At 39.9% G+C, this 19,436-nt stretch overlaps 1 protein-coding gene across 1 annotated transcript; it reads left to right on the top strand.

Moving 5' to 3' along the window:
- Positions 1-9,106: 9,106 nt before the first annotated feature.
- Positions 9,107-17,769, top strand: PSMD7 (proteasome 26S subunit, non-ATPase 7). Its single transcript, XM_080646082.1, has 7 exons — positions 9,107-9,339; positions 11,504-11,595; positions 12,670-12,762; positions 13,447-13,544; positions 14,560-14,640; positions 15,944-16,035; positions 16,799-17,769. The coding sequence occupies exons 1-7, from the start codon at positions 9,266-9,268 to the stop codon at positions 17,235-17,237; spliced, it is 969 nt and encodes a 322-aa protein (XP_080502208.1). The 5' UTR covers positions 9,107-9,265; the 3' UTR covers positions 17,238-17,769.
- Positions 17,770-19,436: the final 1,667 nt, after the last annotated feature.

A 19,436-nucleotide genomic window follows, 5' to 3' on the forward strand; every position in this document is an offset into this window, starting at 1 on the left:
TGTATTTCACCAACGATATATTTCTTCTTGATTACGGAGTGGTTAAAATGATTTTAAACCAAGACAGCAAAATAAAGCAGTAATAAAATCAATAAAAGGTGCTTAAAACATTCCTTCTATTAGGTAATGGCATTTAAAATATCCGTAGCTTGTAATGGCACTTAGGATATGCCCAAAAATCAATGAGCTAAATTACTTATTGAACTAGTTAATTTGAACATTGAGTTTTTTATGTATATTGATAAAAAGGGCTACAGAATCCTCTTGGCAAATAGTAATACTACGTTCATGGTCAGATGTCTCCCTCTGCTGGAAAAATAAATCAAACAATTTACCCCAGTTACAGAACAAAAAGATTTAAAAAAATTAAAAGATATAACCTCAAAAAGCCCACCACAGGTCTCTGAAACTTAAAAGGCTCCAGAAATTCATGGGGAAAATACAAAATTATTAAGGGTTAAAAAACACATGCACCTTTTAAAAATTTTGTCATTAACCTGGAATTTTGTCATTTTCTATCCTAGGGATTTTTGGGATCTTAGAATAAGATTCAAAAGCCTTGAATTCTTTCTCTTTGATGTCAGAAGGAGAGGGGTTTATATTTTAAAAGAGATAGAGAAAGTTTAATTTTATCAAAATAAAGTTTAAGCTGTCTTTGCAAATGAAGGTTTTTGAGAATTCAAAGTATGAATCCACTAAACAGCTTCACATTCCTCTCGCCCCGTGTGAGGTGGTAAGAGAGTTTCCAATACTATATTACCGTTATTTTTTTTTCAAACATCTACTATTTAAAATGCTAAGTACTTTATTGAAAAGACTCTTCACAACTTTTCAATTTCTTCCCCTGCCAGTTCAGCCCTAAGCAGGTGTTAAGAGTTCTGAAGAGCTTGCCTCAGGACTTTTAACTGGAACTACAAAGGGGAGCTTCAGAAATTATGATAAAAGGTGTTAAGAGAGAAATGAAGGTGAAGAGGCTATCTGACACTAACCTAAAACTGTACATAGTACCTTCTGAAAAATTATAGCTAACTCAGAATATACCATTTTGGTTTTGAATGGCTTCATTAATAATAGCCCGTATGTTTTTTCACTTACATTTCAACATATTTCATTTATTTTTGAAACAATGGGTATATATAAAATTACACGCACTGTTAGGAGAGATTTTTCATCAAAGAGAATCTACATGAGTTTTTATGAAACTCTTGTATATGAGTTTGATTTTATTTGCAGGCTCCCAACAAATGAGTAACCTATAGTCCTGACCTTCACGTATACTCTAGGAGTCTAGGATAAGAAGACACACATGTCAAATGAACCATTACTATCCAGCATGATGAGCACTGTACAAGAAATACACACAAAGTGCTGTAGGGACCTAGAGGATGGACTAACACTGTCTTGGGGAGATGAGGAAAACTCCAGCAGAAGAGATGACCATCTGGGGTCTTTAAGAAAGATCTAGAATTTCGTCTTGTGTATAAGGAGGTCAGAGGCAATTCAGAGAGCAGGAACTAGATGAGCACAGAAAAAAGCAAATGGTTGTAAATAACTGAAATGTTAGAGTTTCCGGTTCGTTTGGCAGAAGGTGAAAGCAGTAGGAGATGAGGCTCTGATGGGTTGGTTAAGACCAGTTGGGAAGAGTTTTGGATAGCTTCCTAGAGTTCAGATTTCATCCCAGAGGCATTAGAAAGGTTTTGAGTGATTTTAAGGAAGTCACACTGTGAGGGGCAGGGGGAAATGCCAGCAATGTAGAAGGTCCTCCTGGAAGCAGGTAAGAGGTACCTGCAATAACACTGGTGAAAGTCAAAATTAGGCCAAGCATATGAATATGACTACTAAGATAAGGAACTGTAGATATTTGGAAGACTTGAGAGGATGTCAATGATAAAGAAACATTACCACAAACCCAGATTAACTCTTACTTCTCTTCCAACTTCTAGGTCAAAAAGAAGAAAATTTCCCACATTATGTGAACAATGTACTTATTTTTTTAAGATGTTTGCCCTATGTTGTTCTTGCAGAAAGCAAAAATTACAGTTTACTGTTGACAAACATTGCTCTATTCTTAAAACATAAAGTATACCAACTTCAAATTGACCCAACTTGCTTTAAACTCCTCAAAAATTTTCCTAGTTGCATTAAAACTAGGAAACTAAAGGTGTGTGCATGTGCCCAAAACTGGAAGGTACATAAAAACTAAAACGAGTTGCTATGCTTGATATTAGGATTATGGTTAATTTTTTTCTTCCAACAGCAGTTATCTAATATTATTGCCCCAGTTTTCAAATTCAAAGTAAATACATCTTTGATTTACTGTCTTGAAAAAAATAAGGAAAAATACCTCTCCTTAAAAAGATGAAAAGCTTCATCTGTCTCCAAACCTTATACTAGTTTTGATGGTGCATTCATCAATCTACATCTGAAAGTCAGGTAAAACTAAGAAGAAAAAAAAATGTTTCATTTTACACAACCATTAAGAGTGGCTCTGAAAAGAATGAGAATGGAAACAAAAGACGTAAGTGGAAAGTGGCCTTCAAGACATTTTAGAACATTAAAGAGATGAGAATAGTTGTTTATTATATTAATTTAATGAATTCTTTTTATTAAAGCTGAAAGCCTGTGTAATTGAAGGAAGAGGTAAATTCAAAATAAAGGTCTGAGGCTCAAACAAAAGTAGCTCCCAGGGTTGAATCTGGCCTCCTGGGTTTTCTTTTATAGTCAACTGTTGTAAGTGTTCCTGTACCAATCTTAAAGTGTCTTGTTTTAATCGCAACAGCCCCTAACACTGATCCTGAAAGAAAATTAATTCTTCAGATGGGAGATTTCCTGCAGGCTGCACACCACAGTCTCTCTGGGCTTCATCCAAGAGAAGTGAACTGTGCTCCACTGTGGCCTCCTTACAAGCTTTCAAAGCACAATGAAAAATGGTTTTCTAACATATTTGTACCATGCAAAGGTTCCTGTGGAGAGTTCTATTTCCCGGATATAAACTAGAAATTGCTGTAATTTTTTTTTTAGTTCTTTTTAATTTGCAGTTAAATGAAATATGACAATAACAAGAGAAATAACAACCATGCAGGTATCCAGGGCCGACACATGGAGCGATCACTCGTGTAAAGCGTAAGACAAGGAAAACCTCTTTTAATTTAATCAAGTCTGCAACAGTAGTCATTTGAAAAAAGAATTTTAAAAAACACATTTTCATAAACTAAAAAACCTAAGGCAAAGATAAAGATTAAAAAAAATATTCAGTAAACACAAAAGATGAATTTCAACTCTTACACATTGCTAGGTTATTTAAAATAGAAACACCGGGTAGTAAAAATACAAAATTCTTATAATATGTTCTAAAATATAATGATGATGATGACCCTATACTAATAATCATGTCTAACACTATTGAATTTTTACTATGTTCCAAAACCTGTGCTAAGCTCTCTCTATCACAGGATAGACTTGTTTTTGCCTGCCCAGCATTCAATCCTCCCTTCTGGTTTACAACATCCTCTTTTTCCTTCCCCACTCCATGTGATCCTAATAAGTTGATCTATCACAATTGCCCCATCCCCAAACTGATCCCAAACTGCACATTTAGGAAACTCCCTTCCCCTGGGCACAGCAGTTAGTTCTGGGATGGAAACCAGACCTACAAAGGCCAATCAAATTTCATAAAAAAAGATGTGGAATTCAAGGTCTCCCTTCCTTTAAAGATTTAAACCTGACTGTGGCCATCAACATGTTTCCCTGTCACTGGTAGGAAATTTATCTGAAGATGGAGCCAGAACACAGAATGCTTAAAGGTAGACAGAAAAACACCATTTGAGACCCTGGAATCAGCAGATCCCTTGAACTTGTCTGTTACATAAGATAATAAATTTCCTTTCATGTTTGAGCTAGAGTATGGTTCCCCTACTAGCAATCAAGAATTGTGTAGCTGCACACACCTACAGGTAGCCCCTGCAGTCACAGGAGTACACACTAACAAGGAAATATCTGAAAAAGAAACAAAGAATACAATCCCACTTACAATAGCATTAAAAAAAAAAAACTTAGAAATAAATTTAGCCAAGGAGTTGAAAGACCCTATACTGAAAATTATAAGATGGAAGAAACTGAAGAAGACACAAATAAATGAAAAGATATCCCATATCCATGAATTGGAAGAGTATTGTTAAAATGCTCATACCACCCAAAGCCATCTATAGCTTCAATGTAATTTCTACCAAAATTTCAATGACAATTTCCACAGAAATAGAACAAGTAATACTAAAATTTGTATGAACCACAAAGACCCCCAAATAGCCAAAGCAAATTTAAGGAAGATCATCAAAATTGACAGCATCATACTTCCTGATTTCAAACTTTATCACAAAGCTATAGTGATCAAAACTATAGCTGGTATTGCTCTGGCCAGTATGGCTCAGTTGGTTGGGCATCAATCATACACCAAAAGGTTGCTGGTTTGATTCCCAATCAGGACACATGCCTGGGTTGCAGGCTCCATCCCCAGTAGAGGGAGTGTAGGAGGCGGCCAATTCTCACATTGATGTTTCTCTCTCTCCCTCTCCCTTCTTCCCTCTCTAAAAGGCAATAAAAAATAATGTATTTTAAAAACAATGTGGTACTGGCATAAAAACAGACACACAGACCACTGAAACAGAATAGAGAGACCAGAAATAACCCTACACATATATGGTCAACTAATATTTGATAAGGGAACCAAAAATAGTATCTTCAATAAATGATGTTGGAAAACTGGATGCTCACATGTAAACAAATGAAATTGGATCCTTATCTTACAACACACAAAAATGAGCTTGAAATGGGTTTAAGACTTTAAAGTAAAACCTGAGATTGTAAAATTCCTAGAAGAAAACATAGGGAAAATAGCTCCTTAACATTGGTCTTGGAAACAATTTTTTGGATATGACACCAAAAATGTAGGCAACAAAAACAAAAATAAACAAGTGTGACTACACAAAACTAATAAGCTTCTACAGAGTAAAGTAAGTGATCAACAAAATGAAAATACAACATAAAGAATGGGAGAAAAATCTGCAAAGTGTATATATCTAATAGGGGTTAATATTAAAAAACTAGAGGCCTGGTGCACAACATTCGTGCACTGGAGTGGGGGTCCCTCAGCCTGGCCTGCGCCCTCTCGCAGTGTGGGACCCCTCAGGAAGGATGTCCACCTGCCGGCTTAGGCCCGCTCGTTGCTCCTTAGCGCTGCCTCAGAGGCGGGAGAGGCTCCCACCATCGCCACTGTGCTTGCCAGCCGTGAGCCCGGCTTCTGGCTGACCAGACTCCCCCTGTGGGAGCGCACTGACCACCAGGGGATAGCTCCTGCGTTGAACGTCTGCCCCCTGGTGGTCAGTGCACATCATAGCGACCGATTGTTCTGCTGTTCGGTCGATTTACGTATTAGGGTTTTATTATATAGGATACCTGATTTAAAAATGGGCAGCGGGCCTGAATAGACATTTTTCCAAAGACATACAAATGGCCAACAAGTACATGAAAAAATGCAAATCAAAACCACAATGAGATATCACCTCACTCATGGTAGAATGACTAGTATCAAAAAGACAGGAGATAACAAGTGTTGGACGGATGTGGAGAAAAGGGAACCCTGTGCACTGTTGGTGGAAATGTAAATTGGTACTGCAACAAAGGAAAAGAGTGTAAAGATTCCCAAAAAACAAAACAAAACTACCATGTGATCCAGCAAGACTTGTGTATAACCTAAGTGTCCGTCAATGGATGAATGGATAAGGAAATGTGAAATATTACTCAGCCATAAAAAGGAAATCCTGCTATTTGTGACAATATTGATTGAGATCTTGAGGGCATTACACTAAGTGAAATAAGTGAGACAGAAAAATAAATACTTTAGGATCTTGTTTACACAGGGGTGGGCAAAGTAGGTTTACAGTTGTTCATAACAAAACCCTAATATGCAAATCAACTGAACAGCAGAACGACTGGTCGCTATGATGCGCACTGACCACCAGAGGGCCGACGCTCAACACAGGAACTGCCCCTTGGTGGTCAGTGCACTCCCACAGAAGGAGTGCCGGTCAGCCAGAAGCCGAGCTCACATCTGGCGAGCACAGCAGCAGTGGCGGGAGCCTCTCCCACCTCTGTGGCAGCGCTAAGGAGCAGTGAGCCAAGCGGAAAGGAGCAGCAAGCAGGCGAATGGTAAGGAGCAAGGGGTCCTGGACTGCAAGAGGGCGCAGGCTGGGCTAAGGGGTCCCCACCACACCCAGTGCAGGAATTTCATGCACTGGGCCTCTAGTAATACAATAATTAATAAATAATAATATTAAAATAAACTTTTGCATGCTCACAATTGTCAACCTATTTTTGCCCACCCCTGTATGTGAAATCTAAATAAAACCAAACTCACAAAAATAAAGAATAGTGGTTGCCAGAGGCTGGGGTTGGGAGAAATGGGGAGATGTTGGTCAAAGAGTATAAAATTCCATTCATAAGATGGGGATCTAATGTACAATATGGTAACTAAAGTTTTTCAAAAAGGTAATTATGTTAGGTGATGGAGGTGTTAACTAATCTTACTGTGGTAACCATTTCACAATATATATGTGTATCAAGTCATCATGTCATATACCTTAAACTCACACAATAATATATGTCAATTACATCTAAATAAATCTGGGGGGAAATTTTAACATTAAAAAAAAAGATCATCAGCCCTGACCGGTTTGGCTCAGTGGATGGAGCATCGGTCTGCGGACTGAAGGGTCCTGGGTTCGATTCCAGTCAAGGGCATGTACCTTGGTTGTGAGCACATCCCCAGTGGGGGTTGTGCAGGAGGCAGCTGATCGATGTTTCTCTCTCATTGATGTTTCTAACTCTATCCCTCTCCCTTCCTCTCTGTAAAAAATCAATAAAATATATTTTTTTAAAAAAAGATAATCAAAGGAAAATGTCTTAAACTCTCATCAGGTCCTTTAAAATTAAGTCCAGAATTCAATGAACAAAAGGAAGGGGTTTCTTATATCTCCTACTGCATGCCTCTGAATGAACTGAGCCCCCAGTAGTGGCTACAGTACCAAGTATGATTTCATTTCCATTAAAAAAAAAAAAATAAGACAACATGGAAAATACATTCCTTATGATTTCAACCCATCTTCTTTATAAAATTTTATATATTTTTAACTAAAAAAAATGCTTCTTTTAAACTCCAATTCTTAATCCTTACTTGACACAAAAGAAAAATCAAAATCAATCTTTGATCTTCTGATAACTATTAAATCTTTAACTACAAAATTAGGGGGGAATATCCTTGCAAGCTTTTTCTGTAATACATATTTGCATGCCTACCCTGTGAGGAATCTATGTATATAAAAGCCAAAGCAACTGTTACAACCAAACAACCGTAATGACCGGTGGACCAGTCGCTATGACATGCACTAACCAACAGGGGGCAGACGCTCAGCACAGGAGCTGGCCCCTGATGATCAGTGTACTCCCACAGCCAACCTCCCGCCATCCCTTCCCCCGGGTTCCGATGGGGGCAGCCGGCAGGCCAACTTCCCACGATCCCTCCCCCAGCCGGCCAGTCCCCTGATAGGCCTAGATCACCGGCCAGACCAAGGGACCCCACCTGGGCACAAATTTGTGCACCGGGCCTCTAGTAATATCATATAAGAGATTAAACAAGAATGTCTACTTTTAATCAGGTACTAAACACCAGCAAGCCTGCTTTAACACATGACACAATGAGGCTGGCTTTAATTTTTTAATCTAAAAGTTGTTATCGTAAGTAGTAGTAGTAGCAGGGGGTGGGAATAGGCTATAGGGGGTCAATGGGAGAAAAAAGGGGACATGTAATACTATCAACAACAAAGATTTTTTTTAAAAAAAGTAGTAGCAATCAACTGATAGCCAAATAAAAAAAAAATATTAAAAGGAATGAAAAAAAGCCAAAGTAGTGTTTCCAAAAGTAGGAAGAGTACCTGTTATAAAAGTGATGGGCAAGACCAAGAACTAATATCAAAAGCTCCCTGATTACATGGAAGCAGGCTAAGAGCACAAGTCTCCTGGTCTTCAGGAAGGTTAAATCCTCTAAATATCAGGAAGATAAAGGGTTTTTGATATCAGGATAAACAATTAGTAAACAATTCAAGTTGCTGAAGTATTGTTTTTGTTTAGAGAAACAGCAACTTAAAAGAGATCAACCAAAGAACTTGTATGCTTATATGCATAACCCATGGACACAGTCAATAGGGTGGTGAAGGTCTGGGGAGGAAGCAGGCCAAGAAGGGGTAAATGGGGGGGGAAAGGGCACATATATAATACTTTCAACAATATTTTTTTTAAATAAATAATAAAATAAAATTAGACGGAAATATAAACTTGCATGGATTTTAAGTAATTTGGCTCTTTCTGCAAATAAGCTTAAATCCTTGTCTCCTACATTGCCCCATTTAGTCTTTTTTCTCTAACCTAGCTAAATACCAAAACATTATTTCCTTTCATCTTCAGCACTTGCCTGTTTTTACTTGAAAACTAGCCTGAATGCTGTGACTGTAGGCACAAATTACGTTCGTCTAGCCCTATATTATTTAAATGGTTAAGTAATATAAAGACAAGTGGGAATATAAACACAGATTATCTGCAAAGTGTCCCTAGTAGAGATTAAGGGAATTATTCCCCAACAATAAAATGAGGATGAGGTAAATTACCAAAACTACCATTAAGGGCGCGCCTTAATGCTAGAGATTTAAAGTTAGTTCTTCTAAGAAATTCTGGAGGATTTTGACTTGAAGCAAAAGTGAACATTTTCTGGATGGTGTAAATATTAGTTATTACTATTTATATTTTTTCTTAGTACTTTTTTCTAGTCTTCAGACGGGGGGAGGTGGGGGAGTGGGAAGGGGCTGAAGGGGCACTGAGGCGAAAAACCATTGCAGGGAACAGTGCAGGACAAATACCGGAGAGTCAACCTTTATCGGTCTTCATTGTCCTTTTAATTTTCAAGGGAAACTGTAGCTGTTCACCCAGGACAGGTCCCGCCTTTCTCCGTCACGACCCCTCCTCCGGGTGGTGGCAGGAGCGTCATCCCGGGAGCGACGCGCGCGGGGCACTCTGGGAACGGAAGTCGGCGACCGCGCGGCGCCGGCCGGGCCGGAAAAGGAGGAGCTGGGCCTGGAGGATCCGCGAGTGTCCCTGCTGCTGTGGCTGCCTGTGTTTGCGGGTCGCAGAGAGCAGAACCTGGCGGGCGGGGTGTATCGCGATGCCGGAGCTGGCGGTGCAGAAGGTGGTGGTCCACCCCCTGGTGCTGCTCAGTGTGGTGGATCATTTTAACCGGTGAGCGGGCGGCGCGGGGCGGCTGCGCGGGGCCGGCGGCACCTTCACTGCTGAGTCACGGACGCTCTGGGAAAGGCGAAGGGGCCGCAGGAGCGCTGATGGGCGGAGGGCCGCCCTGTCTCACCGAGGGACCCAGACCAACCTCGGTTCAGGAAGCCCAAGTCACCCAGCATTGTCTCCTTGCGCCAGCCGGCACTCCGGGGATTGGGCTGCCCATTTTCTTTATCCTGGTCCGTAGGCTGCTAGACTATGGGAGCAACCTTCAATTGGCCCTGATCCCCCAAAGCCTCGTGCCCATCTGTCACCGTATTCCCCCCGTCTCGTTGGAAAGCCCTTCTGATTCTAGCTTCTGTGCCTTTGAAGGCTGTCACCAAAATTCTGGTCTCAGCGCCCTGGAAGAGCTATGGTTTTAACTTGTGAAAGTTTCTGAGCTGGAATCTGGTTTAACAATATCGTAAAACGTAGATGAGGTAAAAATGAGATCAGTTGGAGACTTTGGCATTAATGAATTAGATAAGAAAACATCCCCAGATGTTTCTCCCTCCTTCCCTTGCTTGTTTTCAAGGTTGTTCATCCCGCTGGACCTGTTACACGTGTTCATACGTTTTACAAAATAATTATTTGAATTAGCTAATGTAAAGAAAGACCCAGTTGGGAGCAACTGCTGTAGAGTAAGATTTTTAAGTGCCCATTCATTCTCCAGCGTTTTGCTCAGCCAGAGCGAAAAACAACTCGAGACTTTGAGGTTTAGGGTCCCCAATTCGGTTCCATTGCTTTGTAGGGCCCTCAGCCTAACAGGATATGCTTGCTTTCCCACTGTACAGAAAAATTGCTATTTTTCTTCCATAGGATACTAGGGGTGCTAATGGGGCAGTCACCATGTCAGTTCTATTCCGTAAACTCAACAAACACTTGTTAAGTGCATGGTACAAACAGACACTGCTAGCTGCTGTGTCAGATAACGAATGTAGGGTTTTGTAAAAGACAAATCGATTTTTGTAAACCAAAAGAAAAGCCAGTGAGTGTGGGAGTTAACTTTGAAGTGTGCAAACCCAGTGCCTAAGTTTTCCAAAAAAATCAGAACCACGAGGAATACAGAATCCTTAACTTTGTTTAATACAAACCCCAAATTTAGAAAGTATTTATAAACTTGCCAAACCATGTGATTCAATTAAACCAGTGTGAAACCAGCAACTGTTGAGAAATCATAGTTCATTTCACGGTGGGTTTTTTCTTTCCTCTGAATATATAGAGTTGTATTGTGTCTGCCTCACTTGCTACACTTGTAGCTCCTTAGGACAAAATCACTGAGGTTTGATATAGAGATAAAAATCCTGAAGTAAAATCTTTCTCATTCAGTCCTACTCTCCGTGTGATTAGTCACCAGCTCTCTGTTGACTTCTTTCTAATTAAGCCATTCAGAACGACCACAGATGACATGCACAAGCCTCTGGGTCAGAAATCACTTTCTGAGCCCCTGCCTGGTTCAAAGAACATCTAGTGGGGCTTGCTGACATGGTGTGGATGTACCAGAGAGCAGTTAGCATCAAGCTGGACAATAAAACTGGTTTTACTTTAACATCTTTATCCCTGAAAAGATTCAAGGATAGAGAAGATGGGAAAAGTTTAAAAGAGAAAGGTAAGGGGGGTGGGAGCAGCTGGTGAGAGGTCAATGGGGGAAAAAGGAGACTTATGTAATACTTTAAACAAAGAATTTTAAAAAAGAATAAAGCAAAAAAAACAAAAATAAATAAAAGAGAAAGGTAAGCTGCAAAGAAAAATATAAACTTAAATGTGGTAACATAACTTAAATATGTTTTTCAGACATCAACCAAATAGCATTTTAAAACTCTTAAGATAGGGAGAGTTTTCATTTTCTCCATTGAAAATTTGTAGAAAGTTTGAAATTTTTTCTACAACCACTTGTATTGCTTTCTAGTTAACAGTGAGTAAAAACTACCAGTGTAAAAAGTTCATGAATTACTCATATTTATTAGAATTTAATATTAAGGAGTAACCTGACTCTATTACATTTGTTTAGTGGGATTAGTTTCCAGGTAAACTCACTCACTTGTGTCTGTACATGAATATTTCCTGTTGAGAATCTACTTGTTGGCACATCCTTTGTGTGCCTATTAGACTGACCTTCTCCTTTCTCATTCAGAATAGGCAAGGTTGGAAACCAGAAGCGTGTTGTTGGTGTGCTTTTGGGGTCATGGCAAAAGAAAGTACTGGATGTATCCAACAGTTTTGCAGGTAAAAGACAAATTTTACATTTTCTGAGCATGGTTAAAATGTCAATTAACTTTAAAATTAAAAGCGACTTTTTGTGTTTTTCATTTTTTACTGCACACCAGAATTCTAATTAAGAATTGCTGTGGTATAGAGAGGCTAAAGGCTACACACTGAAGTGGGTAATAAATATTTTAAACTTGCAGGCCATACAGTCTCCATTGCAACTGCCCAGCTCTACTATTGTAGCAGGAAAGCAATTATAGACAGTATGTAGACAAATGGCAGCTGTGGTCTAGTAAAACTTTATTTATAAAAATAGGTAATTGGTGCCGTTTGTAAACCTATGCACTGTTAACCGCGGTTATGGGTTAGCAAAGGAGAGATGGAGACCATTACCCTTTTATTCTGTTTCATGAATCTTTATAAGAACATTTCAATGTATTTTATGATTAAAGCAACACCAAAAAAGAACAAAATAAGTGTAGGCATGAGCCTTGGACTAAAGGTAACTAACTCCAGTGTCTAAAAGAACCAGATAGTAATGTTATTTGCCAAATGGAAAATATTAGGAAGTGATGGGGCTTTTAGCATGTCCGTTTTAAAGGGTTCGCCGAAACCGGTTTGGCTCAGTGGATAGAGCGTTGGCCTGCGGACTGAAGGGTCCCGGGTTCGATTCCGGTCAAGGGCATGTACCCTGGTTGCGGGCGCATCCCCAGTGGGGGGTGTGCAGGAGGCAGCTGATCGATGTTTCTCTCTCATCGATGTTTCTGACTCTCTATCCCTCTCCCTTCCTCTCTGTAAAAAATCAATAAAATATATTTAAAAAAAAAAAAAAAAAAAAAGGGTTCAACTTCTACCTGGCTCTAGTCAGTTGTCGGAAGGTCTTCTGATTTTTCAAGAGAACCCAGAAGTCTGGATTTTTATGTGAAATTTCCTAGTTGTTAATGAGAGCAATTCAAAAATAATTCAATACTGTGTTAGACAAACCACCTATGAGGATCATATCTGGCCTAGGGGTCTCTGATTATGACCCATGCTCTATCATTCTACCTGGCTCTAAAATAAATATTGCTTTTTTTTTTTTTTCCTCTTTAGTCCCTTTTGATGAAGATGACAAAGATGATTCCGTTTGGTTTTTAGACCACGATTATTTGGAAAACATGTATGGAATGTTTAAGAAGGTCAATGGTATGTCGTGTGTGTGTTTAAGATCTTGTGGCATTGATGTACATTATCTTTAAGTGTGTGTGCAACATTTTTTTTTAAGTATTCCCTTTTCTTTGGTTAATGTCAAGGGCCCTTTCCTTAGCTAGACTTCAGTAAGACTAGTGGTTGTAGAAGATGAGGAAGAATAAATGAGAAACGAGAATAGCAAAGACCACCTAAGTTTTAGGGGAGAGAGCTAGCCCTCTGCAACAGAAACCCAAAGAACTAGCCAATAAAATCAATCCACTTGCCCCTAGAGCTTTAGTGCTGCCAGGATAAGTGTACCTCTTCATCATGTGTATTATTTCATTTTATTTCATTACAGCAACCACGTTGCTTTGAAAATGTTTATTCCTGCAACACTTACAATTGCAGTCTATGGGACGTGAACCCACATTTATATGTTGCCTTAGAATTATTTTCTGGTTGCTTTCATTGTTGACTGGTCTCCTAAACTAGTCTGAGATGTGGATGTCTGAATTTCCCTTGCTGCTTAATTTTCTGAAAATTCTATTGGGTTTTACATTTTATAAGTCAAGGTTTAAAATAGATGTCTTAAATTCTGAAAAGGGTAGAGAGCATAATAATTGGAGTTCTTACCCTTTCTGAGGGAATTACATAGATCTTTAATAATTCAAACCCACTTAATTTTTTTCCCCTTCCCAGCCAGAGAAAGAATAGTTGGATGGTACCACACAGGCCCTAAACTACACAAGAATGACATCGCCATCAATGAACTCATGAAAAGATACTGCCCTAACTCAGTGAGTACACTCTGTCATTAAAACTCTTGAAAGATATTCTTTGCCAGTTTACTTAAGTAAGAGCATCTTAAGAAAGATTTGAATAGCAAATCATTTTGTTACTTTTTCTATGTAAGCCTGTGTTAATTTTTAGTGTTTTGTGTAATATGCAATAACTCAATATGTTTAATAAGTAACAGTAGACAAGTGCCAGGAATGTAAGTTATTTCCCTTAATCCTCTCTGTGACTCTGTGGGGCTGTTATCCTCTTTACAATGAGAAAACTGAGGTTTAAAATGGTTCGTAAGGTCTCATAGGTGTTGTAACTGGGATTAAAATTGTTGGCTGTTTTAACTCTGATTTCCTTGAGTTTGATCACCATATTATAGACTACCTCTCAGCATATTAATTAACTAGTGCCCCAGTGCATGGATTCGTGCACATTGGAAGGAAATTAATTAGAAGGTGGCCAGCAGGACAGGACTGGGCCAGACGGGCCGGACACGCCCTGGAGCCAACCTCCTGCTGTGCCGGCTGCACCTGGGGCAGAGCCACGGCTCAAAGGTAGTTTGCGGATTGAGCTGGATCCCTCCAGCAGGTGGGGTCCCTTGGCCTGGCCTCGGGGATAGGGCCGAAACCGGCTCTCCAACATCCCCCAAGGGGTCCCGGATTGCGAGAGGGCGGTTCTCGGGTGACGCACCCCAGAATCGGGCTCCCTCCTCTCTGGTTCCGGGTGCGTCACCCGAGAACCACAGCTGCCAAGTCATCGCAGCTCGGCAGCTCCTGTGTTGAGCGTCTGCCCCCTGGTGGTCAGTGCGCATCATAGCTACTGGTCGGATTCAGACGGTCGCTTGGGCTTTTATAGAGAGAGAGATGGGGGTAGATAACAAAGCAAATGATGAGATCATTTGAATGTAAAATTCTTGCTTTTGTTTGGTTGAATGAAATCCTTCAGTATTCATGATCAGAAGAATGGCTGCTGTCATTCCTATATACTCAGTGTGAGGTGGTTTGCTAAGATGTGTTTTTCTGCAAGGTATTAGTCATCATTGATGTGAAACCAAAGGACCTGGGACTGCCCACAGAAGCATATATTTCAGTGGAAGAAGTTCATGATGTAAGTCATCTTGCTATGAGTCTAGAATAATAGATTTGCTACAACTTTTACTAGGCAATTGTTTGGGGTTTGGTTTTGTTTTTCCATTTTCAAGTCAACAAATCCTTTATCTCTTTATAAGAAAGAGAAGGTTGTTGATGTCTGTTAACAGTTTGATATTATGGTTTTTCCCTTTGAGTGTTTGAATAGCCACATTTTAGAAACGACAGGACTATAGAGATCTAAAATCCCCTTTTACAAATGAAATTGAAGCCCAGAGTAGTTAAGTGATTGCCCAGAGATGTTCACAGCGAAGTAATGCAGAACTTAGCTTTAATCTAATGAACTTTCCACTGTTGGGCCCCCCTGGGCCACTGTTCCTTTCTCCTTGAAGATTTTTAATCCTAATGGCTAGAGCATAGGTTTTCAAATAGAGTAGGTCAGAGCTGGCTGGGGCTAGATGGCAAGACCCATCTCTGTGATTTGACACCTGAATACTCAGCCACTACATCCAGTACGTGCTCTCAGGTTCATTAGCTTGTGCTTTAGGTATAGCTAGAAAGAGCTGCCAGAATATATCTTTTCTCCATTTCCAGGAAAATTGAACTCTAACTCTAGGGAAGTCCCGAGGTGATGCAGTGAACCACATCCCCAAGCAGCTCCTTTGATAAATTCCGGCCACCAGAAAGGTGTTCTGACTGCATCATTTTGGTGCTCTGCTTTGTTTGATCCAAGTAACAATAGATGGTTAAATGTTATGTTTCTGACCTGAGCTCATATTGCCTTTTCTAGAAAGAACTATGTACTTTTCTTATTTTAGTATATTTTTATTGATTTCAGAGAGGAAGGGAGAGGGAGGGAGAGAGAAACATCAATGATGAGAGAGAATCATTGCTCAGCTGCCTCCTGCACTCCCCCTACTGGGAATTGAGCCCGCAATCTGTGCCTTTGACCAGAATCAAACCCCGGACCCTCCATTCCGCAGGCCAGCGCTCTATCCACTGAACCAGAGCAGCTAGGGCAAGAACTATATACTTTAAAAATCAGCCTAATCCAGACTTCCCTGAGTGTCCATCCCCACTTGTGGGGTTGAGAGGATCATCAAGAATTTCCTCAGAAACGAGCTTATGATGCTCCAGCAGTCTCTGTCACATTAGTTTAGAAGACTAAGCTTTCAAAACAAATCTTATCCACTCTTGCCATGGAAAACCCAATAATGAATTCATGAAGTGATTTGATTTAAAACAGAGGAATCAAGGTGTGGAAAGGAACTTGTGTCAGTTTGTTTGTAAGCAAATAACTACAGTTAAGCCTCCTCTCCCAGGATGGAACTCCAACCTCAAAAACATTTGAGCACGTGACCAGTGAAATTGGAGCAGAGGAAGCTGAAGAAGTTGGGGTCGAACACTTGTTACGGTGAGACTTGGGATGGTGTCAGACTCATAAGCAGCCCAAGAGGCTGCTCAGTGTAAAGGAGAGAGCTGTATCGGAATGCAGGGACCTGGGTTCTAGACCGGTATCATCTCTAAAGTGTCCTGAGTTACGATTTATGACTTTGTGGATGTACAACTTGGGTGAAAACTATAACACTGACTGGGACAGGAACAGACGTGTGAAGAAACTATAGGCATGTTCTCTTCCAAGGTGACCTTTTCAGTGAATGTAGCTAGCCAGTTTTCTGCAGAGACTCTACTTGGGATGGGCTTTATTTTAAAGTACTCTACTTATATAATCCTGATTTATTAAAAAATGTCATCATTTTTCTCAGTAAGATTTCTTTCAATTCCAGACATTACTGCTAATGTAAACTTCTTGCAACATTGTATAGATGCAGGTGGGGAAAATGCTACCCTTTATTAGGAAAGTTGAAGGGGAGAGGGGTTTTTGTTGTTGTTTGATTTTTTAAGTGAAACAAATTTTATTTTGGCTCTCTCTTTTCTTTTGAAAAATGCCCTGTGATAAGAAAAACAAAATATATGTCTCCCAATTAAAACAAAGTTAAGCCAATTTATACTCAGATCTTTGTAAAATGGAGGAGTAACATTTTTCTTTTGAAAACTTGCTTTCCCCCCTCCCGCCCCCCCACAAAGCTAGGTGTTTCCTTAGAATATGAGAACCTGGGAGGTAATACAGTAAGTACACTGATGCTTTTTCCTCCTCTTCTTGTGTGTTATTACAGAGACATCAAAGACACTACTGTGGGCACTCTTTCCCAGCGGATCACAAACCAGGTTCATGGTTTGAAGGGACTGAACTCCAAACTTCTGGATATCAAAGGCTACCTGGAGAAAGTGGCTACAGGCAAGCTTCCCATCAACCACCAGATCATCTACCAGCTGCAGGATGTCTTCAACCTGCTGCCAGATGTTAGCCTGCAGGAGTTTGTCAAGGCCTTTTACCTAAAGACCAACGACCAGATGGTCGTGGTGTATTTGGCCTCCCTGATCCGTTCAGTGGTTGCCCTGCACAACCTCATCAACAACAAGATTGCCAACCGGGATGCAGAAAAGAAAGAAGGGCAGGAAAAAGAAGAGAGCAAAAAGGATAGAAAAGATGACAAAGAGAAAGATAAGGAAAAGAGTGATATAAAGAAAGAAGAGAAAAAGGAGAAAAAATAAAACATGTAGCTTTTTAATTTGTAAATTAAAATCTTATAAACTAACTTGTGTGCCGCCAGAGGGTTCTTTTCATTTAAGTGCTTGTTAAAAAGCTGTAAAAGAGCTCTCTGCCCCAGGTCACTCTTGCTGTGGCATTACATGGAAGTGAATGGATAGAGGGACTGATCTCGTACCTAAACTACAGCATAGGATGCTATGAATTGGGATTACGACAGCTCAGGATTCAGATTGTGTGACAAAAGTAAACCACATTTTTGGTACTCTTCATTCTTTTATCTGTAAAACCAGGAGTTGAATTTTCCCCATCTCAAAAGACTTGGGGTCTATTTCTGGCAGTTTGCAAAATTGCTTAGTGGAATGCATGAATTCCAAAAGTGCTCTGCCTCGAACACCTCTGAGTTCTGACCCTTCTGAACTCCATTGAGAATATCACACCACGGGACACTTGGACCTTGAGCTCTGGCATTCTCGGGGCTTGGGATCCAGCTCCATGTATTGTTTACCTTAAAGACAATTAAATGGCTTGGTTTTTAAGTCTTGTGTTCTAGTCGTTTTTGACTCTGGGAGTGGCAATCTATTATATTCAGAAGCAGCCAAAACAATCTTTAATTGAAACTGCTTTAAAGAAGTATTTTAGACTTGGGATCTTTTATGAAAGAGAATCTCATTCCTTTAAAAAACAGTCTGCTGTAGCTAGGTGAGTTCTTCACTCTTCCTAGAGGACCTAGGTCCCCGTTGGTGCCTCACCTTATCTGCGAAGTCCCTAGAGCAGTTTTTCCTAAGGGACACTCAGTTATTTCTGCAGTGGGTCTAAGTACATCAGGCCACAGATTAACGGGGATGTTAGGATGGAATGAAGTTCCCCCAAAATAAGTGCTCAGGGCTCCTCTAGGAACAAATTAAATAAGGTACCTGGTCATTTGACACACTAGTCACTTGGATGTTAATTTTCTTTCTTGAGCAGTTAGGACCTCCTTGAAGTTCTCTCATGTACCAATCCAAAGATTTAAGAACACAACGAATTAGCACTACAACTGAGTCAAGTCAATCTATGAAACCACTTCATAATGTTATGCTTCAAAGTTACCAAAAGTAGCAATCTTTGTTACACAGATCTGCCAATGAACTAGTTAGTGGAAACTTGAGGGTCAATAATATGATGTATGACTAACAGCTTTTGTTTTAGATAAATAGAAGCATGCCCACATGAGGGTTCACTTTAAAGTTCATTAAGATTCTGAGATAAAGGGTGGTAAAGGAAGGACTACCGGCAACCACGTCTGCCTATTACAGCAAAGATCAGATGGTTTTGCATCTTAACAAATTTTAAATACAGTGTTCAAAGCTTCAGATATATTTAAAGTCACAGGAGTGTTGAAGCTTTTGTTATTTAGTTTCCATGTTTACAACAGACTGATGTGAGAAAGGAAGCGTGGAACATTAACTCTCCAGGGAATGGACAGGGAAGAGCCAGGATGTAATGGTTCTGAGGCTTTAGGCAGGCAGGTCCTTTATGTAAGGGTCAGGTGGCAATCAGACAACACAGGATTCAGGTCTGCCTCTGGTAGTACAATTTGGACTTCAAAAGCTTTCTAGGGTTTAATGCCACAGTCGTTTTAAGTTTGCCACCATTTGATAAGTTGGAATGTTTATTGAGCATCTAAGAACATGGGAATACTCAGGCTCTGTTATATCAAATAGTTTGACCCACATGTGGATAAAATTGACTTCTACCTTCCTAACAGGATCCTCAGTTCCTACTTCTAATGAAAACAGTTTATAGCCTCTGGAGTCATTTAGGCTCACTTTCTAAGGCAAAATTGCTATCCTCTATAAGGGTGAGCATCGTAAGGCTATTGGTGGAAATCTTGCGTAGACAAATAGCTGAATTGACTGTAAAACCCATGGCCCTGACTTAAAATGAAAACTTGCGTTTGTATAGTCTGGCCAACTCAAGATGAGATTTCTCCACTACTGTTTTGGAAACACATAAAGAATCCTGGAAGAAGTCTGATCCCGAGTCTGGACCTCATATTTTACGTTCACTTCCACTGCCAAAGACTTGAGAATGACTTATTACTCCTGCTACACACATTACAGAGACAATGATATTTATTCTTGACTGGTTTTGTTTGATAACATCCAAAATCTCCCTGAATTTACAGATTAGTTCTTAATGTAAAAATGGAAACTATCATA

Source organism: Plecotus auritus, assembly GCF_963455305.1.
Source record: "Plecotus auritus genome assembly, chromosome: 10".
In the NCBI taxonomy this organism is placed as follows: domain Eukaryota; kingdom Metazoa; phylum Chordata; class Mammalia; order Chiroptera; family Vespertilionidae; genus Plecotus; species Plecotus auritus.